The sequence below is a fragment of the Mesoplodon bidens genome (genome assembly GCF_964165515.1).
Source record: "Mesoplodon bidens genome assembly, chromosome: 11".
In the NCBI taxonomy this organism is placed as follows: Eukaryota; Metazoa; Chordata; class Mammalia; order Artiodactyla; family Ziphiidae; genus Mesoplodon; species Mesoplodon bidens.
The window spans coordinates 61,246,020-61,272,989 of record NC_138167.1 but is presented as its reverse complement, the minus strand read 5'-3'; the positions used below and the strand labels follow the sequence as shown (position 1 = coordinate 61,272,989).

The 26,970-nt window shown below is 59.5% G+C and overlaps 1 protein-coding gene across 1 annotated transcript in view; it reads right to left on the bottom strand.

Moving 5' to 3' along the window:
- WNT7B (Wnt family member 7B) overlaps positions 1–26,970 on the bottom strand; it is a 51,742-nt gene that overhangs the window by 14,320 nt on the left and 10,452 nt on the right. The window contains exon 2 of the mRNA XM_081249317.1: positions 10,583–10,809. Coding sequence (XP_081105443.1) covers positions 10,583–10,809 — 227 coding nt within the window. The remainder of the gene's footprint in view (positions 1–10,582; positions 10,810–26,970) is intronic.

Below are 26,970 nucleotides of genomic sequence, written 5' to 3'. Positions count from 1 at the left end.
CCCTCCCCAGGCCCCAGGCACACACACCCTCCTCAGTGTCCACTCAAAGCCACCGGCCACTTCCTAGAATCCCTAGGGGCCTGGCACACTATCTTTAGAAAGCCACAAAAAGCCCTAATTGAGCTTATAATGACCTGATTAACTGCAGGCCTGGGGAGGCAAGGTGAGAAAGGCACTTGGATCCCTCTGAGAAGGGGAGCTGGGGATCTGGAACCTAGAGGCTCGGAGGGCCTCAGGGACCATCCAGTGCTACTCAGTGCTATTCCTCAGACAAGGTGTCTGAGGCCCAGAGAGGGGCAGCATGCTGCCCAAAGTCACACAGTGGCTCAGGAAGTGGGGGAGCCCAGACATGACATTCCGGAATGACTGAGGTGAGGTCAAAGCCCTAGAGAAGGGGCTCAGAGTCTGAGACCTCGAGTTCAAGTCCAGACCCTAAAATTGGCCAGTTGGGTGACCTTGGACCAATCAAGGGGCCTTTCTATGTCTCGATGTCCCCACTTTGCAAAATAAGGATAACTGCTCTGATATGGCCAAGTCACCATGTCAGAGGACCCACGCGTGGTCCTGGGAGGGCAGGCCTGGCCCCAGCACACAGAGGGTCGCTGACCTGAGCTTCATGCCCACACGTGTGGGACACACCACACATGGGCTCTCCGTGGGTGTACACAGGTTTAGGCATCCGTGCGTGTGTACCTCTGCATGTGTCCCCATGCCCGTGTCCCTGGGCATATGCCTGGACTTAACGTTTGCACAAATGCAGTTCCTATAAGTGTGAGCAAGTGTGTGCTCCTGTGTGTGTTCCTGTGCTCGTGGCTAACACAGCTCAGATCTGTCAAACCCTGCCTCTCTGCCAACCTGTACTTGCCCCTCTTTGAAAAAACACAGCATTTTTCTACAATTCAGTAATAAAAAGGCAAACAACCCAGTTTAAAATGGGCAAAGGATCCGAACAGACATTTCTCCAAAGAAAGTATAAAAATGTCCACTAAGCACAAAAAAAGATGCTCAACGTCATTAGCCATCAAGGAAATGCAGATCAAAGCCACCATGAGACAGCACTTCACACCCACCAGGATGGCTCCAATGAAAAGAGAGACACTAACAAGTGCTGACGAGGACGTGGGGAAATCAGAACCTTCATGGACTGCTGGTGGGAATGGAAAATGGTGCAGCCGCTCTGGAAACCATTTGGAGGTTTCTCAAAATGTTAAATACAGAGTTACTATTAATATTTAACCCAGCAATTCCTCTCCTAGCTATGTACCCAAGAGCAATGAACACGTGTCCACATGACAACTTGTATGTAAATACTCATAGCAGCATGATTCACGATAGCCAAAAGGAGGAAACAACCCAAATGTCCATCAGCGGATGGATGGATAAAGAATTGTGGTCTCTCCACACAATGAAACACTATTCAGCCATATAAAGGAATGAAGCACTGACACAGGCTACAACATGGATGAACCTTGAAAACATCATGCTCAGTGAAAGATGCCAGACACAAAAGCCACATGGTGTATGATTCCATTGATATGAAATGTCCAGAATAGGTAAATCCACATAGATAGACAGCAGATAAGTGATGCCAAGGGCAAGGGGGATTGGAGGATGGTCGCTAAGGGTTTCTTTCTGGAGTGATGAAAATGTCCTAAAATTGACTATGGTGATGGCTGCACAACCTATGACTACACTAAAATCCAGTGAATAGTACACTTTAAATGCTTGAATTGGACTGTATATGAGTTACATCTCAATAAAGCTGTTCTAAAAATATACAGCCTCTGATGGTTTTAGGGGATTGCAAACAACCTGTCCTACTCGATTTAAACCCTCACAGGGCCCCCACCTCACAGTGAGGATGCTTGGCTCAAAAGAGGTGGGTGACTGGCCCAAGGTCTCATGGCAGGCTGACCACAGAGCTGGGATCTGACCCAGGACCCCAGAGGCCATGCTCAGACCACTCCCCCCACACCCACCAGAACAGGGAAATCATACAGTCTGTCTCCCCCCTCACTGAGCAGGCCTGAGGCCCAGGCTTGCTTGTGTCACGCCCGGGCACCCTACTCCATCTCTCACCCTTCCCTCCCTCACTCCTCTGCTACCAGCCCAGCACCAAGCATGGCCTGCCCTCCTGGCCAACCCCAGGGCCCCAGGGAGGAGGCCCTCAGCCCCTACCCATCCCCAAGCCCACGGCCAAGCATACAGCGGGACAAGACTAACACATCACAGCCCAGGGGACTAGTGGGCTTGGGAGGGGTTCACAGGGAGGGCAGGCAGAGGGCCTCAGTCAGAACCACGGACAGGACAGCAGGACGGGCGGCTGTAGGGAGGGACTTGGGTGGAGGTTGACCAGTGTGGGACCCTCTCGAGAAGGATGCCGAAGGTGAGTCCTAAATGACAAGAGGAATGAGCCATGCAAAGGTGCAGGGAACAGTGTTCAGGCAGAGGGAACAGCAAGGCTAAGGTCACGGGGAGGGAATGAACCACGCGTGTGTGGTTTGATGCAGGAGAGACAGCCACTCCATGGTGACTTTGGGAGCCTGTGGGGACGATATTAGATTTTATTCTACGAACATGGAAAGCCCCTGGAGGGTGCTGCTGTGACCGACATTGGACATGGGACAGGGTGGGCTTCCCGAGTCCTTGGCCCAGCCAGTGGGACAGTGCCAGCTGGTGAGCTCCCCCGCTCCTCTGAGACCCCCCACCACCACCCCATTCAGCCCTCAGGCTCCCAGGAGCTTAGAAGGGGTGGGAGAATACCTCCCCCTGCCCACAGTTTACAGGTGGAGAGATGGAGGCCAGGGAGGCCAGGAGACACCCTAGGCCACACCAGCAGCTGCTGCGGTCCCCCAGCGGGGCAGCGCAGTGCCCGTGTCCCAGCCTTGGCTCAGTCATGGGGCCTGGGCACACACCCCCTGCCTGAGCTGCATCCCAGCACACACGGGCGAGGTGGAGAGGCCATGGGAGGGGGGAGGCAGGGGAGCCCAGAGATGCCTCTAGGCCCATCAGGCCCCAAATCCCCATTTGTGCACTTGAAGGGTCAGAAGCCCAGAGGGCCCGCCCCACCAGGCCCCCTGCCATCCTGACCTAGGATTCTGGCAGTGTGGGGGGCCTGGCCTGGACCACCACCGGGGCGTGATCCACGCTCTGCTGAGTTCCTGCTGGAGAGGCTGCCTTGCATCCCCGTGCCTGTTTCTGTACCTGCTAAAGGGAGGTGATAACGTCACCCACCTCGCGGGGTCCAGCGCCGCGTGGATCACCCATTGCAGAGCGGCCTGGACCCTGGGCCTGGGACAGGCGAAGGCCTGCACTGGCGCTGTGTGTGTGCAGGTGCGTGTGCCTGTGTATGTGTGTGTGTGTTGCCCTCTCTGTGTCCCTTTTGCTGTAGGTCTCTGTCCTTCCCTCTCAGTTTCTGCCTCTCTCTCTACGTCCCTCTGTCGCTCTCTGTCCCCCTGGCTCTCTCCGGCCCCGTCCCAGCCGCCGCCCCGGCTCGTCCCCGGCTGAGTCAGTGTCTCCACGCTAAGCTCTTCCCTGCCGTTGTCATAAACAGAGGAGTAGAAACAGTCGTGCCAGGTCCGAACACGCCGGCACACCCGCGCCCGCGGCCTTTGTTCTGACCCAGCAGGGCCCTCACAGCCACAGCGGCCCTTCAGGGGGGTCGTGCTCCGGCTGGGCCCGGGGGGCCTGGCCCAGGGCCATGCGGCGAGGGGCAGCCAGGGCCCAGGGGTCTGCATCCCCAGCTGGGCTGGCCTTCCAGGAGCTTCCACCCCTGCCCCGTGGCTCTGGGGAGGATGGCAAGGCCTCTTCTGCGGCCTCTCTCCTTAGGGAGGCCAGCCCCAGGCAGCCTGCCTCAGACCACTCCTTCCTTCATCGGGCCTGCGGCAAAATCAGCCACTGCCTGTGAGGGGGGACGCAATGGAACCAGAGCCCCTTCCCTGCCCCCCCCCCGCAGCTGCCCCCTGTCCCCACCAGCCGGCACCTGGACCCCCACCGGGGCACAGGGCTGACTCATGGGTTCAGATCTCTAGTTCTCACAGGCGTGTGACCTTGGCCAAGACAGGCTTCTGTGGGCCTCAGTCTCCCCATCTATGCTGTGCAGACAGGGGAACCAGGAGCGAGTGATGTTTGTGCAAGGGCCCGGCCGCAGCGGCCTTGGGAGGAATGGTGCTCCCACAGTGGCGGCAGGAGGGGTCCCAGCTGGAGACGGACTGAGGTCTGGGCCAGGCCTTGCCCTTGGAGGCCGGGGGTGGAGGCCCGCCCACCTGGGATCTGTGTCCTGCTCGGTGGACCAGAGCCCGGCATCCTGGACCCTTTGTCCATGGATCCCTGGGCAGATGTGTGTGCCAAGGAAGCAGAGGGCCTTCCTGCCCCTATTCTGAGGAGAGACGCCCCCCAAGTCCTGGTGGCATCAGGGCCCCAGCCTCAGCCCTGGTGTGGGTGGGTAGACGGGGGCCCGGAGAATGGGAGGCCGTGCCCAGGGTCACACGGTGGGACCGCGGCAGCGCCCTCTCCCCTCCCAGACCCCACCCGCACCCCACAGCCTGTCCTGTCTGTCCGGGCCCTGCCAGTGAAGGTGGAAAATTCCCATCCTGGATGAGCTCCAGGCGGACCTAGAGGAGTCACGTGGAAGGGATCAACCACCGCCCAGCCTAAGCCCCCAGCTGCTCACCTCTGGCGGGTCCAGAGCCTGGTCGTCTCAGGAACCACTGCTCCCGGGAGCAAGCTGGCCTCCAATGCAGGGGCCCAGAGCCAGGGCCACCTGGAGAGACCAAAGCTCATCACACCCTGAACCAGGAGTGGGCTTGGGGAGCCCTGCCTCTGGGAAAGTCTTTCTGATTCTGACATTCGAGGCCCCAGTTCTCCCTAGTGTCCTGGCTGCCGGGACCCCGAGCCTCGAGCCTGGACAGTGTCTGTTCTGCTGCCTCAGGCTGGGCCCCCGGGATGGGGGTGGGGGTAGGGAGTGACCAGGACAGACAGGACGAAGCTCTGTGTCCCTCAGAGCTGGGGCCTGTGGGCCGAGAGGGCGTGCCCCATGCAAGGCCGGGGGCCCAGGCAGGCCTCCCAGTCCAGCCCCATCGGCTCACCCAGGGCATCCTGGGTGCAAGGCTCCGAGGGCAGGGCTGGGTGGCCTTCACTCCACTGCCAGCGCCCTGCCCCTGGCCTGACAGACAGCAGGCACTCAGTGCTTGCAGGCTGAGCAGTTACAGGGGCTGCCAAAGGGAGCCACCCTCATGCCCCTGCGCTGCCCCAGGAAGCAGATGGTCAGTGACCCTCTGCCCTCAGCCGAGCTGGAGGACGGCGTCCTGGGAGAAGACAGTCAGACCTGGGTTCAAATGTCCGCTCTGCCCCTGACCAGGGTGACTCCGGGCAACTCTTGACCCCTCTGAGAGCAGTGCCACCAACAGAAGTCTCACACAAGCCACGCAGGTCATTTTAACTTTTCTAGTTGCCACATAAAGGAAAGTGAAGATAATTAGGTGAACTTAAATTTGGTAACATATTTTATTTAGCCAATATATCCAAATATTACCATTTCTACACCTTAATGTGAAAAGATCATTACTTGCTTTTTTTCTCTCCAAGTCTTTGAAACCTGGCATGTATCTTACACTCAAGGGCACATCGCAGCTCGCACGCACCACATTTCAAGTGCTCTCCTGCCCGTGGTGGCCTGTGCCCCCAGAGTGGACAGTGCAGCCTTCGTCCCTCCTGGGGACTCATGTCGGACCTCCCTGAGCCTGGTGTGCAAGCCCCGGGCAGGGGGCCGGGCATGCAGTAGGTGCACGGGGCCTGGGAGTGCCCTTTCTCCTCCAAGGTCCCGGCCAGTGGCCGACTTGGAAGCCCCCAGACCCTCGCCTTTCAGACACTCAGAGGTAGGTCACTCTGCTCACTCAGATTGTCCAGAAACTGATGGCCTCTGCTGAGCCCCTCCTGCAGGCAGCCAGGAGGTTCAGGGCTTGCTCCTAACGCAAATCTCACCCACAAAACAAACGGGTGCCACGTGAGGCAGGATTAGGGGTGGCCCCTATGCCTGGTCATGTCCGAGCGGCACGTGATGGGCGGGGCTCAGTGTTCCATGGCAGCTCGGGGTGGGCGGGGGCCCGAGTGCACGCAGCTGCAGCCCCCATGCCCCGTGACAGCGGGTCCCAAGGGGCTGGGCTCAGGCAGAGAGGGGGCAGTGGGCGGCAGAAGCCCCTCTCTGCTCAGACCCGTCTGTGCCTTCCTGGCCTTCACAGCACTCACACCTCAGCCCATAGCCCTCCAGCTGTGACCCCTCCTGCCGCCTCCGGGCCTACCCAGCTTCCCGTTTGCTCCGGACGCTCCCACAGTTCCTGGAAAATACCATCCACTTTCTGGCCTCTGGGCTTTGGCACATGCTGTTCCCTCCACCTGGAGCCCCCTTCCCTGCTCTCACCTTCAGGCTGGTCTGGGTCACTCTGATCCTCCCTCGGGTCTCAACGGACACGTCACCCCATCAAAGAAGCCCTCGACAACAGTCCTCATTCCGTTATGGCGCCTGTTAGAAATGCCCTGCCTTGCTCGGGATCCCTGGGGACCCTCAGTTTCTAACAGGTGTCCCTGGAATACGAGGTTCACCCCTGACTCTCATGCTTTCCGCGTCCTCCTCCCGCACCCCATGGAAGAAGACAGCTGAGTTGGGGACACATTCACGCACCCCACCCCCACAAGCTCATTTCCAGGTAACAGGAGAGATGGGTAGGAGGGGCCAGGGTGGCCCAGCCTCGCTCTGTAGGGGAGGAAATAGGCTTGGGTGGGCTCCAGTGGCCAGAGGGTGGAGGCTGCCCTGTGTGAGGGGAGACCTCATTGGTGAAAGGAGGATTAGGGTGGGCCTCAACTCCCCAGAGGAAGCACAGTAACTGGCTCCCAGAGGGCCCCAGGACAAAGCCAGCACAGGATCATCATAAGAAAGATCTATCTTATGTGGAGTAGTAAGCTCCCCATCCCTGGAAGCATACAAGCAACAGCACCAGGTGCTGGAAAAGGAGTTGGAACTTTGCACAGGCGTTGATTTGCGCCTTTCAAGGGTTTGCCTTCAGCTCTCAAGATTTAGGCGTGGCCCAAGGTCACAGGCAGGGCCTGAAGGGGGCCTGTCCCACCCACCCAGGCCATCCCCCCTCTCAGGGCCAATCATTAATTGGCACCGCTCGAGTGGCTGCCTGCCAGCCCATGGCCCGGCTCCGATCCCGTGCCCGGGGCACCTGCATGCCTCTTACATGGGCTGGCCTCACTGCTCAGCCCGACTTCCTGCTTGTGAGTCCCAGGAGCTGAGCCCTGGGCAGAGCAAGGGGCCTGCTCAGACCACCATGGCAGCACACAGAGGGGCTTCTGCTGCCTGCAGGGCTCAGCCCAGCCCAGCCTGCAGCCAGGGCCCTCCTGGCTGAGAGCTGGGCCTTCCTCAGAGGGCAGCGAGGAGCCAGGGAGGGCTTCAGGCTGGTCGGGAGACAGCCTGGGTGTTAGAAAGCCCACCCCCCAGGGGCAGAGAGCAGAGGGAACCTTAGGCAGGTGCTGAGCTGGTCCGGGGCTGACAGACCCGGGAGGATGAAGCGCCAGGGTGTGACTTCAGCCCCCCTGTGGATGAGGAAGGGCCAGGAGGGGTGAAAAAAGGCATTGCTGGCCAGTGGGGAAATCAGATGTGAATAAGCAGGCAGAGGGGAAGGGCCTCCCAGGGTGAGAAGCTGCAGGAGGGAAGGGGCCCAGCAGGCTAGGGGAAGAGAAGGAAGTCAGCGATGGCTAAAGCTCTAGTTTCGAGAAGGGCTGGAGGGAGGCAGGGGCTACTCAGACTCCAAGCTAGGAAGCTAACTTTATCCTGGGCAACAGGGAGCTACTATAGGTTTTGGAGGAAGGGAGTGACATGGCATGGACGGGGCGGGGAAGGAGGCAGAGGCAGGAACTGACAGCTGCCAGAGGAGGGCCACGGAGGCGGGCCCGCGGTGGCCATGGGGCAGAGTGGGGGGATGGACAGAGGGGACAACCCAAGGTTTCTGCTGAACGACTGGGTGGTCAGGCCAGCAGGGGAGGTTGAGGATGGAGACTTCAGCAGCAAGATGCTGAGCGTGTTGACCAGAGGCTCCCATGGGTCAGCCACGCCGAGTGGTCCACAGGGGGCAGCCGTGCTGGTCTTGACGCCGGGGGAGAGCTGTTTGGGGCGGGGCCGGGAAGGAGCAACCAGAGGCTAGAGGAAGCGCAGGTGAGCTGGGGCCCAGCCAAGGAAGAGGGTCAGTCAGCCACACCAAGGTCACTAATGGGCGGGACAGGGGTGACTGAAGTGAGAAAATGAGGGACGGGGACAGTGGGTGTGGACATCTCTGCCAGAAACTCTGCCTCTGAAATGCTTGTGAAAGTGAGAGGGGGTGTGCTAGGTGGGCTCCCTAGAAGCAGAGCCTGAGATGCCTGATCCCAAGGGAAGCTCAGGGCGTGAAGAATGTCACAGAGCAGCCCCACCTGCACAAGGGGACTTTATACCCTCTGCATCAGCCCGTCCTTGGCTGTAGGCACCCCTCTCTGTGGGCAGAGGGCTAGACTCCAAGAAGGAACAGCTGTGAGCTGTAAGCCGCAATCCTTACAGCACCAGGGGCTGCTCTCCGGGAAAGTGATGTGGGTCCCCTATGCGGGGGCCGGTCGCTGGCAGGGGGGCCAACACCAATCCTCTGGGCTTTGGAGGGTGCATAGGAGCCCGACATTTACTATTGGTACTATTGGTGAACTCCCCGCCTGGGGCCTGACCCTGAGGAGAGGATCAGAGTGGCCAGGTCTCCCTCACCGCCTATGTCTTGAGGTCCTAAATGAAGGGCAAGTTCCCACCTGTCCTCAGGCCGCAGGACCATGTCCACTGCCCATCCCCCTTTGTACAGGGAGGCAGGGAGGGCTACCAGAAAGGGGACCTGAACTCAGCTCCCCCGTGTGGCCACTGGCCACCGCACAACTCCCCCGGCCTCAGTGTCCTCAGCTGTGCAGTGGGGATGGTCACAGCTTCAACGAAGCCCAGGGTCCTGGGGGGTGGGGGGGGTGGGAAGGGGGGTGCCAGGCAGGCAGGTGGGCACCTGGCATGAAGCGGGCACCGGTGCCCATGCCCTCCCAACTGCGGGGGACGGGGCAGGCAGTCCCACCCTCTCCAATGGCACCCGGAGGGAGGAAGCTGCACTTGGGTGGTGCGGCCCTCGGGAGGGGGCGGTGCCACCCTCCATGCCAGGTGCCACCCACGGGCTGCTCACTGCAAAGGAGCCCCTGGGGGCTTTCCCCTGTGCCTCCTCCAGCCCCACGCAGGTGTTCCAAGCCCTGCAGAGCTCAGCTCTGGCCTCAGTCCTGCCAGCTGTGACTCCGCTCGAAAGGCCCAGGCTCCTTGGCCCTCTGGGAACGGAAGGACCTGTTGTAATCACACGTTTGGAGGCTCACCTGTGCCCACAGGCTGGGGTCTGGGATAACAGGGCATGCCTGGCACTGTGTCCCCTTATCAGTCCCTGCCCTCTGACCCTCACAATGGCCTGGCGGGGGGTGGCAGGTCGTCTCACCATCCTCACCCTCACTCCTTCAACAGCTGTTTATTAAGTACCTACTGCACACAGGCACTGGAAGAGGCACTGGGGACCCAGACAAGGGCCTGCTTGCTCAGAGCTCAGGTTACAAACGAGGACACTGAGGCCCCGAAGCCCCGAGGGCCAGACCCAAGGTCACACAGCGGCTCCAATCAGGTCAGGCTCCACAAGTCCCACTTCTCCCTTTCACTCCTCAGTCTCCTTCCCTGTAAAATGGGCACACGGGAGCCTCCCCCGGGGCTGTGAGGACAGGGAGAGGGGCGTGTGGCCCAGGGACTGTGCAAAGCACAGCGGGGCTCGCCCGCAGAAATCTGGATGTGCCACTGCCCACGGAATCGGAGGCCACCCCTCTCCCCCGTCCCAACTCCCCCTGCACAACCCCCCAACCCTGCCCTCCCTCCAGCCGGACTCCTCCCTGCCCCCACCTGTCACACTGCCGCACCCTGCTGTTCCCTCTGGCCAGAGTCCCTTCCACTCTCTGAATCCCAGCTAGTCATACAGCTCTTCCTGTGGGCCGGGCACCTTTCACATCAAGCCCCCCAACCACCCCATGCAGGAACCACTACTGGTACCCCATTTCCAGATACAGACGCAGAGACATGGAGAGACAAAGCCTCGTGCCTAGGGCCACCCAGCTGCCGTGCATCAGCACAGCGTGCCTCTAACCGCTGCGCCACCAGCCTGCCCGCTCACGTCCACACGGACGGTGTCCCCCAGCCTGACAGCCCAGAGCAAGGGCCCCCGTCCATTCACACGGGCTGGCTCCTGTCGACACCTCCCTCGTTCCAGACGCAGCAGTGTCCCAGAGGGCCAGGCCAGGTCCGGGTCCGGGTCTCCCTGGGGTCCTGGGCCTCCAGCAGGCCAGACCCAGAGAAGTGCTGTTACAGCAAAGAAATCAGCTAGAGGGTGTAGAAAAGCGAGCGTGGGCCACCTGGCCTGGCCTTCGGTGGGTGGGCGGGTGGCCTGGCCCCCAGGCACCCAAAGCCCCAAAGGTGGGGTCCCCGCAAGCCCGGAGGCGCCCTTACCTACTCGGAGCTCCTGCCCGAAGACAGTCTTCTCGCCGAGGGCGGAGCAGTTCCAGCGTCCGAAGCGGAACTGGTACTGGCACTCGTTGATGCCCATCTGCGCCCCCTCCCCAATCACGATGATGGCATCGGGCCGGCTCTGGCAGATGGCACGCTGCCGCGGGGCCAAGCCAGGGATCTTGTTGCAGATGATGTTGGCTCCCAGGGCCACGACGGACGACAGCGCTCTGCAGGGGGGAGAGGATGCCGAGCAGGTGAGACACCTTGGCAGGCTCCCGCCCCCCCGCGCCTGCCACTCTCCCCGCTCGGTCCCTCGGCCAGCGGACGTGCTCCAGGAGCCCACCTCGTGCCAAGCTCTGCCCGCCAGGGAACAAAGCACAGAGCCCTGCCCTCAAGGACCATGTTCCACTGACCTGCACACAGGATTCCAGCTTGAAAAGGCACACACACCGGTGCCCCCTCAGCCTCGAATTTGCAGGAACGGGATCGCAAGAACCACGGGATCACAAGTTCCATGAATCAACAGTCCCGTGGAATACAAGAACCACGCCTCTCTGTGCCTCCGAGTCAGACACACAGATCCTTCGTGGATTTGACAGCCACCAACTTGCAACTGTCCATAGCTGCCCCCAAGCAGCAGACCCCAACTCCCAGACAACTGAGGCTTTCCCATCACTTGTAGACCCCCAGCTCCCTCCACCCCAGGGTGCCTGGACCGGCAGGCTGCTAAGTAGGCTGGGCAGGCCGGGAGCCAAGCCCACCCGGTCCTGACTGCAGCCACAGCCCGTGTGTGACCTTGGGGAGACATTCTGCCTCTCTGAGACTCAGTTTTCACACCCATGACATGGGGTATAAGACACCTTTCTCGGGCTTCCCTGGTGGCGCAGTGGTTGAGAGTCCACCTGCCGATGCAGGGGACACGGGTTTGTGCCCTGGTCCGGGAAGATCCCACATGCCGCAGAGCGGCTGGGCCCGTGAGCCACGGCCGCTGAGCCTGCGCGTCTGGAGCCTGTGCTCCGCAACGGGAGAGGCTGCAACAGTGAGAGGCCCGCGTACCGCAAAAAGAAAACAAAACAAAACAAAAAAAACACCTTTCTCCCCCTCTCCAAGGGGAGATAGGCTGCACACAGGGGGATGACTGTTGTTATTGTTTCTGGAAGACTGGGTGTACTCAGAGGAGGAAACAGGAGCTGATGTGAATTGAGCACCTACTGTATGCTGGGCTCGGCAGGGTGCTTTATTGCAACATTGTATCCTCAGAGTGGTCCCCTGAGGGTGCCTTGTAATTAATCTCCCAGCACCCTGCAGGAACTGGGGGCACTTGCTCGGCTCTTTCTCTCTTCCCCTGGGTGTCATCAGTGTGATTGTTTATTTGTTTAAGGAGGTGAAATTCACATTGCAGAAAGTTAACCATTTTAAAGTCCTGTGGCATTGAGTACGTTCCCAATGTTGGTCAACCACCACCTCTATCAAGTTCCAAGGCACTGTCACCACCCCAGAAGGCAACCCCCTACCCCTTAGCAGTCACTCCCCTAGCCCCTGGCAGCCACTAATCTGCTTTCCGTGCCTGTGGATTTGCTGGTTCTGGACATTTCATACAGATGGAATCATACAACATGTGACCTTTTGTGCCTGGCTTCTTTCACTTAGTATAACCTCCTCAAAGGTCATCCTCATTGTATCATGAACTTCCTTCTTTTTTATGGCCAAATAATATTCCATTGTATGGCGAGATCACATTCTGTTTATCCCTTCATCACTGATGGACATTTGGGTTGTTTCCACATTTTGGCTGTTGTGAATAACGCTGCTCTGAACATGTGCACACAAGTTTTCTTTGAGTCCCTATTTTCCATTCTTCGGGGCATGTACCTAGGAGTGGAATTGCTGGGTCACGAGGTAGTTGGTTTTGCTTTCTGAGGAACCGGCAGGCTGTTTCCCACAGAAGCTGCATCAATTGCTTGGTTTTAAGCACCCAGGGAAGGGACAGCAAGCTGAAAGGAGGCGGGCTGGGTTCCACAGGCCCACAGCAACAGCTGGGTTTCAAGACAGAGTCTGGCTTCCAAACAACAGATCAGGGGGCAAAAGGTGGGAGTGGGGAGGCCACGAGGGGCTCCCTAAAGCCGCTGCACAGGCCCTGGCCTCCTAGCACGGTGAGTTCCCTCCTTCTGCCCACAGCGTGCCAGCCCCTTTCTTGAGAGAAACGAGTCAGTGTTTTTCCAGGGCAGCCGAGCACCCACAGCCAGCTGGGAAAGTCCCCGTGTGGCCTGAGCCCACAGCATGTGCTGCGACCAGGACGCCCCAGCGACACTCAATCCCCATGGCCCGCCAGCCCCACCCACTAATCTGGCCAAGACACCCCTGGGTCTCCCACGGGCACAATGGGCAGCAACGCCTGAGGCTGGCATGAAGGAAGAGCATCTGGGCAGGCGGGGCTGGGAGCGGGCTGGAATCTGGGGAATTCAGCCCAAAGTAATTGTAGATGCTCAGAAAACCAACCCAGGGAAATGAGATGGATGGGAACCCTGCCGGACACCAGCCTCCAGGCCTCGGGTCGGAGCCTGGATGCTAAAAGCACATTCCCCATCCCCAGATTCTTCCAGCAGGCTCTGGGCTGCCAAGGCCCTGCTGCCCAGGATAAGAACCCTTGCTCCTGGGGGCAGAAGTTCAGACAAATGGGGTCTAACTGGATGCACCTGGGGGCAGAAACAGATTATTGCAGCCCTGGTCTCCCCCCTCCAGGCAGGCCACCACTAGCACCCACCTGCCCCCACCCTACCCTGATGGTGTCCCTGAGAGCCCACCTACAGCTCCCTGGGTTCCTTTGATCAGAATCGGAGGCCTCCTAGGATCTGGCCTCTGACGACCCTGCCACCCCTGCTTGCGCTCGTCCCTCTGCCTGGCATGCTGGTCTCCCTCCCTTTCTTCTGTCTCGCAAACTCTCCTGCCCTTCCAGGCCCAAGGGCAAGCCCCACTGAGCTCAAACCCCTCTTCCCCAGGCACCAAGGACAGGCATTGTGGACACTTGTCCCTCGAGTACCAACCTCACCCCTGGTCTCATGGTCGTTGTTTCCACCCCCGGCTCCTCCACCAGCCCGCAAACACGTCGAGGGCAGTGCCAGGTCTGAGCCGGCCCTAGGGCCTCGGGGACTGCCCCATGTAGCCGATCATGAGTGTGGGGTGGATGAATGAATGAACAAATGAATGAATACTCAGGAATTATGTCAAAAAGAGCTCCTGCAAGTCAATAACAAGAAGACAACCACATTTAAAAAATGGGTGAAGGACTTAAGCCTTTCTCCAAGGAGAGACAAATGGCCAATGAGCACGGGAAAAGATTCTAAACATCAATCATCATTAGGCTAATGCAAATCAGAACCACAGAGAGGAAATACCTCACACCCACCAAGACGGCTATGATCAAAACAACAGAAAATAGCACGCATTGGCAAGGATGCAGAGGAACTGGGACCCTTATGCATTGCTGGTGAGAATGTAAAATGGTGCTGCCGCTGTAGACAGCAGCTGGGAAGTTCCTCAAAAAGGAAGGATCATAGAACCCAGCAATTCCACTCCTAGATGTATGTTCAAAAGAATGAAGGCAGGCATTCAAACAAAAACCTGTACACAAATGTTCACAGCCGCACTAGTCACAATAGCCAAAAGGAGGAAATAACCCAAATGTTCATCAACGGATGAATGGATAAACAGAATGTGGTCTACCCAGACAATGGAATATTATTTGGCCATAAAAAGGAATGAAGCACAGACACATGCTACATGGATGAACCTCAAAAACTTTATACTCAGTGAAAGAAGCCAGACACGAAAGGCCACATATTGTATGATTCCTTTTCTATGAAATGTCCAGCAAAGGTAAATCCACAGAGACAGAAGCAGGGTAGGCCAGGGGCTGGGGGAGGGGCAATGAGAAGTCACTGCTTCCTAGGTGTGGAATTTCCACCTGGGGTGATGGAACAGTTACGGAACTAGATAGAGGTGATGGTTACACAACACTAAGGATGTATGAAATGCCACGGAATTGTATACTTTAACACAGTGAAAGTGAAGTGGCAAATTTTATGTTAAATGAACTTTGAACACAGTTTTTAAAAATGCTCTCTGGGCTTCCCTGGTGGCTCAGTGGTTAAGAATCCTCCTGCCAATGCAGGGGACACGGGCTCGATCCCTGGTCCGGGAAGATCACACATGCCGCGGAGCACCTAAGCCCGTGCGCCACAACTACTGAAGCCCACGCGCCTAGAGCCCGTGCTCCGCAACAAGAGAAGCCACCGCAATGAGAAGCCCGCGCACCGCAACGAAGAGTAGCCCCCGCTCGCCGCAAGTAGAGAAAACCCGCGTGCAGCAACAAAGACCCAACGCAACCAAAAATAAAATTAATTAATTAATTAATTTTTGAAAAATGCTCTCTGTACACAGGACTTCCACACCCCCGGCCATAGGTGGGATCTGTGGAAGGGGACCAGAGGGGCCTTGCCCGGCTGGTACCCTGTATGCTTCTCCCAGGCGACTGGTGCTGATGCAGTAGGGGGATGGGAGCCCCCAGCCATCCTCCAGATGTCAGTGTGTGGATTAGAGGTAAAACAAAAGCTTCAGAGAAGAGAGTGGCACTGTACATCAGGACCAAAAATCATCTGATATGGTTGATAATTCAGAAATGATTTCAACATTGTCTCCCTTAGAATGTGGAGATTTTTTTCCCCTAAAGATATTAAATATTCCCCTTCTGAGCACCCGCCTTGGACAGCACAGGACTCCGCTGTGTCTCAATCCTCTCTTTGCAAGATGAGCCTTGCCATCCCCATGTTACAGGAGTGCGGACTGGAGCTCAGAGAGGCTAAGGGACCTGCCCAAGGCCACACAGCCAGGTCTCTACTTCCAGAACTCAGGTGGAGACAGCACTGTGTCTCAGAGCACAGCACACAGTAGGAGCATAATATAGAAGACGGCCTGGAGTGGGAAACTACACCCACTCTTCATTCTCAAAACACAGCTTACATCCTCTCCGCGTTTAAAATACTCCAGGTCACTCGTTAATTTGTGCAGGTTTCTGGACAGCTGCCGGTGCTAGTGGTTGAGCTCTGGCAACTGGTCCAGTGCCCCGTCCATCCCCTCTCCCACAGTCTGATCACTGGCCTCCCTGAACAGGCCTGGCCCGCCTCACCCCAGGACCTGGCCTCACTACACCTGAAGACCTGCCCGCACTGTTCCTTCCACCCGGAGGGGAGGGGGCTGCAGATGTGAGTGGCGCATTAGGAAACCGTCAGAGTGGGGAAGGGGTAAAAATACATGGTCGCTACAGAACTGATGCCCTGCAGGAGACAAGAAGGCGGACTCAGGCAGCATTCTGGGGTAACTGCAGTTTGGGGTGAGGACATGCTATGGGCACTCTCAGCAAGGTGCCCCACTGGGTGGGCCCAGCTCTCACCCTCTGGGAGGCTGCCCGCCCTCAGCTGCCCGCCCAGGTGCCCCAGGAGAGGCTGGCAGGGCGGCTCTGCGTGGCCCTGAGCACAGAGAAGCCAGGCGGGGCGCTCGTGTTTCAATTGCTGACTTTTTCCATGGAAAATTCTGCTCTGGGCTCATCTCCCTGCGCTATTCAGGGAGGGGCCTCAGGACACAGGCAAGATGCCAGGGGGAGTGGGCAAAGCTGAAAGTCTGGAACTTTCCTCACTCCTGGCCTGGGCCAATCCCATGAAGGGAGCTCGGAGGAGGAGGGTTTCAGGCCCTGCAGACAAGAAGCCCCCACCTCATCCCCGTCCCCGGGGGCTGTGGGCAGGGCTCTCTGATCTCAGACCAGAGGGCGCTTGGGTTGGAGCCCGGCATTGTGCAAGAAGGGCGCTGCCACTGGACAATCAGAAGATCTTTCTCCTGCCAGAGAGGTCCAAGTGGATGGGGCTGCCCCTAGGACGAGGGGGCTCCAGTGGGGCTGAGGGGCAGGTGACCACTGCCAGGTGACAGATGGGCAGAGAAGTGGCCAAGGGCAGGGGGGGGGGGGGCTTTGCTGTATCATTAGCTGGGTACCAGGCTGCCCACCTGGCAGCTCTGAGGGGAGGGGTTAGGAACATGAGTGCTGGTGCGGGCCAGCTTGTTTGGAACCCTGGCTCTGTCTTTTCCTAGCTCTGAGACCTCAGGCAAGTTTCTTAACCTCTCTGTGCCTCAGTTTTCCACATCTGTAAAGTGGCAGTAATAATAGCCATGATACATCACAGAGCTGCCGGGAGGGGATACTTGAGTTGAAGTACATGGCACTTCGTAGCTGGCCTGTGGTGAGAGGTCATCAACGTTGGCCATTATTAACTAACCCTCACAGCCTGAGACTGGAGCCCCATTACTGACCCTCATTCATTGAGCCCCCAGGATCCAGCCCCCTTGTGGGGGGCTGTTTCTATCAGGGGGACCGATGCTTAAACTGGCAACTCTGAAGCCAGTGGGTGTTCATATCAGCCACTGCATCCACTACCAAGGGGTTCATTCCTGGACCAGCTCTTCCCTCTGACCCAGCAATTTCACACTAGGGTCTATACACCCAGGAAAAGTAAGCACTTACATCTGCCAAAGGACATGAATGCGGGTCACCAGCTCAAACTGGGAACAGCAACCCAGGTGTCCATCACCAGGAGAATGACAGATAGACTGCAGTACATTCACCCAGCCAGATGCAAACCGCTAACACGGATGACTCCCCCAGACACCACGTGGAGTGAAAGACGGGAGAACACCGATGCTACCACGTATAAGAAGCTCCAGGCAGGGGATTCCCTGGTGGCGCAGTGGTTGAGAATCTGCCTGCTAATGCAGGGGACACGGGTTCGAGCCCTGGTCTGGGAGGATCCCACATCCCGCGGAGCAACTAGGCCCGTGAGCCACAAGTACTGAGCCTGCGCGTCTGGAGCCTGTGCTCCGCAACAAGAGAGGCCGCGATAGTGAGAGAGGCCCACGCGCCGTGATGAAGAGTGGCCCCCGCTCGCCGCAACTAGAGAAAGCCCTCGCACAGAAACAAAGACCCACACAGCAAAAATTAATTAATTAATTAATAAACTCCTACCCCCAACATCTTCTTTAAAAAAAAAAAAAAAAAAGTAGCTCCAGGCCAAGCAGAAGTCAGAAGAGAGTTACCCTGAGGTGGGAGGCACTGATGGGGAGGGGCGGGGGGGAGCTTGCTCTGCTGGGGGCCTGAATGTTCTCTATCTTGAGCTGGGCAGGGGTTACACAGGTGCCCATGTAGATGAAAAGGCATCAAAGTGCCCACTAGAGATTTCTGCACTTTACGTAAGTTATACCTCTACAAAAAAGTAAACTGCTGCAACACAACAGTTTACAGAGCTGGCAGAACAAGGCAAGAATACAAACTCCAAGTTTTCTTACAAAAATTAAAATAAAGAAAGCACAATTAAGAAATAAAATGTGAACACTAAAAATCATTCCTGGATGCTTTGTGTGCCCGGCCTTGAGGGGTGCTAACCCCTCCTGCAGCACATGCGCCTGGGGGCTGCTGTGGGCTGGGCCCCCGCCCCCTGCAGGCAGAGCTGGGTTAGGCCAGAGCACAGCCCAAACCCAGGCTCAGAGGCAGGGGGATCAAAGGGCATCCCCAGCCTGGCTCTGCTGAGGGCTGCCCCCTGCCTGCCTACCGCCCTCTGCCTCTGCCTGGACTCTGTCCACAGATGCTGCCAGCCTGTCCCCCCTGGGCCCTGATCCTCTGGGAACCCTGAATAGAGAGGCAGGCTGCCTCAGCAGCTCCCAGGGCAATAAGAAGCGTGGGCACAGGAGACCCTGAGGACCGTGGGATTGGAGGGAGCCCTTCATGAGTGGGGCCACACCAGGCAGGGCCTCCTGCTCTTAGCCTGCCCCCGGGCAGCACTCGGGGCCAGGGGGCAGAGCTGCCCACCTGCTAGCTGTCCTCTGCCCCGAGGAGCTGGGCCCACCAGTGGGGCCAGACCCTGACGGGCAGCCTCTGCCCAGTGCCACCCAGCTAAAGCCCCTGTCTAGGCCAAGCGCCAGTCCTGCCATGGCCCAGCCTTAGGGCTCTTCCTTGGGAAACAACAGCGGGGACCCTGAGGACCCAAGAGGGGTCAAGTGGGGGAGCCAGTGTCTCACCAGTGCTCAGGATTAGAGCCATCCTGTCCTTCCCTGTCTCTGTGTAGGACACCCCTGCTTCGTTCAGGAGCTAACGCCCTCCAAACCTGCCCCAGCAGCTAGGAGTCTAACCTAAACCCCTCATGCTGTTGGACTCAAGGTGGCATGAGCACCTACTGTGTGCCGGACTCTGGGCTCAGAGGTCCCCTCAGTGGCGGGACGGGGGGCAAATGTTGTGAAAATAATTATAATTATTAGTGTTATTCCTCAGAATAAGGACTGAAAGGTCCAGAAGGTCCAGCCACCTGCTGAGTAGCTCAGGGAGGGAGGGAGGGAGGAAGCCGGGACCAGGACCCATACATCCTGGCCCCAGACCGGTCAGTGTCTCATCACCCCCTCCCTGACCCTCAAAGACAATTCGAGGGGTCACCTGTCCACCTGGAGAACCATCCTCCCCCATCGGTCCCTGGGGGCACGAGGCTGCACTGGGACCCAGCTACACTGGGGGGAACCTCCCAGAGGGGCTGCTGAAGGAGGCCCCCAAACCTGTGCCAGGCCCTCCCCACGTAGGCCGCATGCTGCTCCAGGGTGGTGGCCCATCTCATTCCCCACCGTGCGTGCAGTCTGCCTGGCCTGCGCCAGGCCCAGCTGAGCTTCAGTGGTCACCGTGGAGCTGCCGAATGAGTGACAGACAGACGCATCAGCCAGTGGGACTCGTGAGGACAGCTCGCACACAGCTGCCGGGGCCTCCTGGGGACAACGACCCCCGCTCGCATGGAGAGCAGGACACTGCAGCTGGCGCATTCTCAGCAGGGCGGGGGACCCAGGTGCACCCCATTTTCTCTTTGACTGTTACAGGTCGTTAAAGGGCAGATTTTATCCCCACTTTACATACTGTTGAGAAAATGTCAGCCTCCGGATGAGGGCCTAGCACTTCGAGTCCCAGGATGTGGGCAGGGTGCCGGGATTACGGGAGTGAAGCCACCCCAAAGTGCCCTCGATAGGGCACTGATCCACTGGCATCTGCCTGTCTTCCTACTTAAAGAGCCAGAGAGAAGTGGCGTCATTGCCAGCCTGCGTCCACGTGACAGAACAGTCTCTCAGGCCCAGAGGAAGCCTCGCGCCATCTGATCTGTCCACGGGGCCTTAAAACTATGGCCACGGATGTGGCCGCAGGAGCCAGGCACCTCCACCTCAGCATCTCGTTTCTCCTACAAATTCCCGAACAAGCGACCCCACAAACCACAGCCCAGGATAGAGATGCCCCTGCAGAGGGCAAACGGCCTACCACGGCATGGACCCCCAGCACCCTCCCCCTCACCACCCTCTCACTGGACAGAACACCAGCTCTAATGCAGCCCACCCGTCCCCAGGGCCCTGCCCCTAACCCGCCACAGAATCCTGGGCACGTTCCCGAGGCTAGGACTGGGCAGCACTCCATGGGGCAGACTAGGATCTAAGTACTTTCCGGAACCCGGACCTCATGACTGAGCCCACCGGGCCTCAACACCCCAGACCCCTCCCAGAGCCCTGGGAGCCAGGAGGGGGTCGCTGGGCGACATCCTGCTTTCCTCCTGGGGAGGAGGCTTGGACCACCTTTGGGAAGGTGAGCAGTGATGAGAGAGGGCTTCCCGCCAGCAGCCCACGGCTCCCTCTGCCCTCTGGGGCGGCCCACCCCACCCCCAGTCTGCCCCTCCGCCCTGCCCCGTACCAGCAGGACATGGCTTCAGGGCCTGAGCCAGGCCTCCCCGCCCAGCCCTGGGCTGCTCCTCATTGGCCCTGGGTGCTGTCAGTCATGAGGCTGGCCCCGGGCACACCCCACCACTCACTCTTACCCTCCAACACTCGGCTTTCTGCCTCTGCACCCTCACCCTCCAGGTCCTCTTCCCAGACCTGCTGATCGCACCACCACAGAGACCCTCCTCTGAGAGGCCTTCCCACCCACCAGACCCCCAGGGAGCCAGGACTCTGTGCTTGACCCCCTCAGTCTTCTCCTGATGCCATTTGGGGCAGGGTCTGGCCACCACCACCAGCTGGGGGATCCCCAACATTGCCCAGCACCCAGCCAGGCTCTGAGCTGCCCTTGGACGTAAGCACCTCCACCCCCATGGAGGTGGGGACAGGCGGGCTGAGATGGCCAGATCCCCAGCCTCCCTGCAGGCCCCCATCCCTGGCCTGGCCCCGGCCGCCCAGCTGCCCAGGGCTCCTCCAGCCCACGCTCCTGGCCCTGGCGCTTTGTAATTCTTCCTCCTCAGGCATCCTCCGGCAAAATATTTGAAGAATGTTCTAATTATCTGCGATCATCCAGGGAGGCGAGCCGGGGTCCACTTGTCCAGGAAGTAACTCCGCAAATACCTGGGAGGGTGGCACCTGGCCCCCACGCCCACCCAAGGCTGCGTCCCTGCCAGCCTCTCCCTCAGGTGGGCAGAAGTTGGCCCGGAACGTTACAGCCACAGATGGCCTGGAAGAGGCTCTTCACCGGCTCTGGAGCCCAGCAGGGCCCCGTGGGCAGAGTGGGGTGCAGGGGTGCATGCTGGCCTCAGTGCTCCTGTTTGTCAAATGGGGACAAGAATGTCTTCCAAGTCTGGGGTCACACTGCAGACTCCCTGGGCCACCATCACAGTCCCAGAGCCGGCACCGCAGGGTCCCCACAGCCTTCCCCTGTCAGATGGATCAGGATAGAATGGAACAGAAGGCTGGAGGCTGGTGCAGCCAGTGCAAGGGCCCAGTGGCACGCAGGCCACCTGCCCCTGCTCTGATCTGCCTTGAGTCTGCTCATCTCCTTCCCCAGCCGGGGTTCTAGGCCAGCTTGGGGGAAGCATGGGGCTTGGGGACATCCCCAGACCTCAGGAAGGCCACTCCAAGGCTGTTCTGAGACTCAGTTTTCTCATCTGAAAATCGGACACAATCAATCCTCTGTTGGCAAATGGCTTCTCCCTCTACTGGGTCAGGAAGTACCTGAACCCCCTGGGACGTGGCCGGAGGCGGTGCAGGGCAGTGGAGCGTGTGCAGAGGGCAGGCCTGATCGCAGCCTGCCTGACCACCTGACCTGTCGCCTAACCTGCCCAGTCACAGGGCCTGCACTTATGGGGGCGACAAGACAAAACAACACCCTTGTGAAAAAAAAAATCCAACAAAACAAAAAGACCACCCTTCCTGAGCAGTGTCCCCCACCCTGTCCTACTTCATCCCCATGGGGTCTTTTCAGGGTGGGCCTTGCCAGCCCCCTTTACAGATGAGGAAACTAAGCCTTCAAGAGGACACCCAGCAGGGAGCTCCGTGGTGCTGGGCAGGGAGGAGGGTGTCCCAAGCAGCCTGGAGAGAGGCCTGGAGGCAGGAAGGGGCCCAGCTGGCCCCCCCAACCGCCCTGGCCTCAGTTTCCCATCTGCGGAGTGAGGGGCCGAAGCGACAATCTAGGTACCTGCAGCTGTATCCTAAAGAAGGTTCTCTGGGTTGGGGTCCTGTGTTCGAATTCCGCTCAGCCACTGACTCTCACTGGCCTCTGGGAGCCTCAGTTTACCCATCCGTCCAATGCTCGTGGGCAGGGCCTCCTGCAGGCTGGCTCCCTGCACCTGGGTCTGCCCGCTGCAATCTTTCCAGGCCACTGCTCCGCTCAGCTCGCTGCCCGCAGCGTTCCCGGGGAAGAGAGCAGAGCGTCCGCCTGCTCCCTCGTGCCCCCGGCGGGCGGCTGCCAGCCCGCCCTCCCCACATAGCTGGCATTCCTGGCCTGGCATCCTGGGACCCCACCCTGGTGAGAAACCAGGCAGCCTGAGGGAAAGCAGGTGGCAGGCAGGGGGTCTTGGGCAGGGCTGCGGCCACCACTATCCACCCCCACATCCGCCGAATCTGTGACCCTAAAACTCACCTCACCTAGTCATTGTGACCCTAAAACTTCAGGACGTTGACCTCTGACCTCAGAAACTTCCAGACCTCTGCTGAGCATTTAGGCCCATCATGACACTCCTGAGTTCCAACCACACTGGACCAGCAATTCCCCCTCCAGGGCCACCCTGCCCCCCTCCAGCAGCCAGGCAAAATTCAAGGCCCAGCTTGGTACCCCCTCCTCCAAGAAGCCCACCCAGGTCTCTCCTCTGTTCTCCCTTCCTCCTGCCCAGCATGGTCACATCTAGGCCAGGCTCCTGAGGAGGCCTTTAGGGGCTGAGATTCAGCAACACCCGCCTGGCCAGGCCACGGCCACACTTCCTGCATCCTCTGCTGTGCCCTTCCCTAGGCCTTACTCCTGACCTTTCGCCTCGCTTCAGGCACAGGTGGGGATACTAACACCCAGAGGTGCCAGAGCACCTGAGGTCCCACAGTGAACTGAGGCCCGAGCAGGGATGAGACCCCTGGCCTGGGCCTTGGCCTCGGCCCTGATGCCCCAGATCTGTCGGACGCGGGGGTGCCTGCGGGCCTGGATGACCAGGATGTCAGTCTGAAACCTCAGGACAGACGGATGGAAGGACAGGCGGGCGGAACAGGTGGGAGGAAGCTGGCAGGCCCCACTGGCCCATGGCCACGCTGGGAGTCTTGGGGCCTAGTGGCTTGGCCAGCACTTCGGCCTTCCCGACCACTCCGGATATGGTCTGAGCAGCAGGTCTGGGGGCCAAGCCCCTGTGGACAGTGGGCAGCAAGCCATCCCCTCTGCAGGACTGCAGGGCTGAGTCCCTGCCCTGGCACTAAGCCTCAGGCAGGCATCCTGGAGGGTCCCTCTCCCAGGAACAGATGAGGGTGGGACCCTGCCCGGGCCACTCAGCACTTCAGAGCGGAGTGTGACCGTGAGTGAGTCCAGCCCCCTCCAGGCCCTCCCCCATTCCATGGCCCTGCCCTCTGCTCTCATTAAAGCTGGGGACCCCCTCTGGGCCACACCCCCCTGCACAGTGCCCTCACCACCCAACTCTCTTTTTAAGCAGCCCACTGCTCTGGGCTGCTCCCTCCAAGAATTCCTGGGCCACCAGGGCCTGCCCAGCCAAGTGCCTCAGCGTGGATGCCTTTTGGGATGGGTGCCCACCCTCCCCAGGAGGAGCCTCCTCCACATGCCCCCCCCCAACGCCTGGCTGTGATGACCTGAACGATCGGTAAGCACTTCCTGGGGCTAGAACACCTCCCCGAGATCAGGGGGCCCCAGGGCTTGACCCAGGTGGCCCGGGGTCCTGAGCACCACCCTTGCCTTCCACTGCCAGCCCCTGGTTAAAGGAGAGGGGCAGTTCCTTGTCCCCAGCCACCTGGCAGGGATTTGGTATCAGAGCCAAGAGCAGGACGGGGCTCTGCAGCCTTTCTTCCCGCCTCTGGCTCTGCCCCAGGCCCTGTCTGTCTCCTCAGCATCCTCCCACGGCCCTGCCATCCTCCTGCCTCCCCCACTTCCTCCCCTTTTCCCCCAACCCCCACAGGAGTTGGACCGCAGGAGGAAGGTCAGGGGTGGGCTCTGGGTTACACTCAGACTTGACTGCAAACCCTTGCTCTCGGCTCCTCTCGGGGACAGGATGGGAGACAAGCATGGGGCCCAGGGGGTCAGCCAGAGGCTCCCCTCCGATGCCCACTCCTCAGGCAGAAGCTAGACATCGAGGACTTCCCTAGGCCATAGAGTCTTCAATGCTCGGACCCGGCCTCACTCCTGGAGCTGCACAAAAGGAAATAAAGGAGAAGGGCCCGGGGGGCGGGGGGAAGGTTCCACTCCTTACACAGCTCCAGGAGCTGCAGCCTGGAGTGAAGCCCTGCCTGACCACACAGCCCCGATGTGGCATTTCCAGGCCAGTGTCTCCGGGGTCCCCCGTGCCCTGGGTGATGAACCCAGAGTCCCTTGTGCTCCGAACTACTGGGGACACGGTGAGTGACCAGAGCCCAAGGCTGCTGATTCCCTGTCCAGTGCACCACGGCACCAGCCTCACGGCCAGCCCTGGGCTCCTGCCCTGTCACCCCGTGCACACTCCTTGAGCACCCCGACAGCCCGGCGCCTGGCATGCCAGCCTATCTCATGGACCTGAGGCTCAGAAGGGTCACCCTGGGAACCTGGGCATGCTGGACACCATGCTCCACCACCAGGGCAGTGCCACCATGAGGGGTGACGCCGCCGCCAGGACACTGCCAGGGGCTTGGCCCATTGGGGCCACCAAGTCGGCACTTTAGCCTGCTGCAGGGCCCAACCCAGGCAGACGGGGCACAGAGGACACAGGACAGGCCCGGGAAGATGGGGACAGCAAGGTGATGGATCTGGCTGCTGCCAGAGGGGGCATGTCAGCAGCACCTGGAAATTCCCAGCACTCGCAGCCAGTCACCCTGGAAAGATGGGAGTCTGGGGAGCCTGGCAGTCATCCAGGCACCCAGACCACCCCGTGTCCACCTGCGCCAACACACCTGGGACCTGGAGGCCTCTGCCACCACTGGGCAGTAGGCCCTGACCAGGTCAGTGGGCCTCGCTGAGCCCCAGACACACAAGCAGCCATCTGACCATCCAACATGTGTTTACTGGGAACCAACTGAGCACCAAGTGCTGTGCTGGGCGCTGGGGGAGGGGGCAGCGGTCAATCCCACAACCGCAGGCCTGGCCTCTCTGAGCCTGGGTGCTGACAGGGCTCCCCTCCCACACTCGGCCTCCCATCAGCCCTGCAGATCCCGCCGGGGAAATCCGCCCCCTCCTCTCAGCACCCTCTGCGGCCGGAGGGACCAGCCTCCTCCCCTCTCCCCTGTCCTCCACCCTGAGCCCACCTTAGCTCTGGATGAAGCTGCTCTTCCCTGCCCTGCAGCTCCCCAGGCCTGGGGCAGCTGCCCTGCCAGCACTCTGACCTCGCCTCCCACTGCCCACCCAACTCTAACCAGCCGCCACTCACTCCCCCTCCCCCCAGCCCCCACGCCACCATCCCTGTCATCCGGCTGCCGCTGCTACAGCCAGCAAGCCATCCTCCTTCTCTCCGGCACATTCTTTAGGACCCAGTTCAGAGGTCACCTTCTGTGAGAGGTTTTCCCTGGTCTACCCTCACTGCACATGGACTGGCGTTCCTGCTGCGGGTACCACAGGGCTTTGCATAATCATGGGGAAGGAAGGGAGCTTCCAAACTGCACCTGCACACATGGCCAGTCTCGTTCCCCTGGCACAGGGGCTGCAGTGGGTGCTGCTGGTGTGGACAGCAAGCTCGGACTGCTGGGGAGGACTGCTGGGGCCACCTCCTCTCTGCTCAAGCCGGTCTCAGAGGAAAAAGGTCAGGGCCCGTGGCAGGGAGGGACCCAGGGCAGGAATCTGAGGGCTTCTCGGCTCCCCCGCACCTACCAGGAAAGCTGTCCCTCTGGCCCCGAATCCAAATGTGGAGGCAGCCCCTGAGCTTGAGAAAGTCCTCTCTCTGAGCCTCATGACCCCTGGTTGGGACAATTCTAACCAGCTGGGTTAGTTGGTTTCTCCACCCATGTGAGGTTACAGGCAGCGAATTAGAAGGCAGTGGAGTTTGCTGAAGGCAGGAAACCTGCATCAGCAGAATGCCATGAGAGGCAGCACAGACCTAAGGGTCAGGCAGATCCAGGTTCAAATCTGGCCTCAGCCCTGTTGAGCATGACCTAGAGGGTTATTCGGTGCTCTGACCTTCATGCTCCTCCCAAGTGGGAGGCCCTTGCTTAGCTCCCCTTTTCTGGCAGCCTGGGAGGGAGCAGATTCAAAGCAGACCCCAGATGTCCGCACACATCCACCCCATGAGAGGAAGCCTTTCCAGGGGGACCTGGTCCCGCAGAAGTGGAATGCAAAGCCCTGTGTCCCCAGTCAGGGGCCCAGGGGGCAGGTAGTATGTTCTGGAGGAATTCCTATTCGAAAGGCTTTTGCAATCTGGGACAGTGAGGGTCTAAGTCTCAGCTCTGGATCCCTCGACACCCTGGCCCTTGGCACCCTGGCAGCACTGTCACATGCTATGGGGAGGGTGAACCCAGCCACCACCAGCCCTTCCAAAGGCTCCTGCCAGGGGCCTGCTCCTTCAAAGCTCCAGCTGGACATGGCACCAGGGCTTTCTAGCACAAGGAATACCTCTGGCATGGGAGGCACGTGGAGAAAGGTCAGGAGCAGGGATGGCCATGGGGGGTGGTTCCAGAAAGGGATGGAGGCCCACAGGTGTCACTGGGATGGGACTGCCAGGGGCTGCTGACTTGGGCTTTTCCAGACCACAGCTGATGCCAGGGAGCTGCTTGCTGGGCAGGGTGGAGTACCCCCTCAGTCCCGCTCCAGGCAGCCAGCAGGCTTCAGGGTCTGCGGCAACAGTGTCTACCTGGGGGCTGCAGAATTTTAGTGTCTTCTACTCACAGCCTCAGATTGAGCCCTTCTG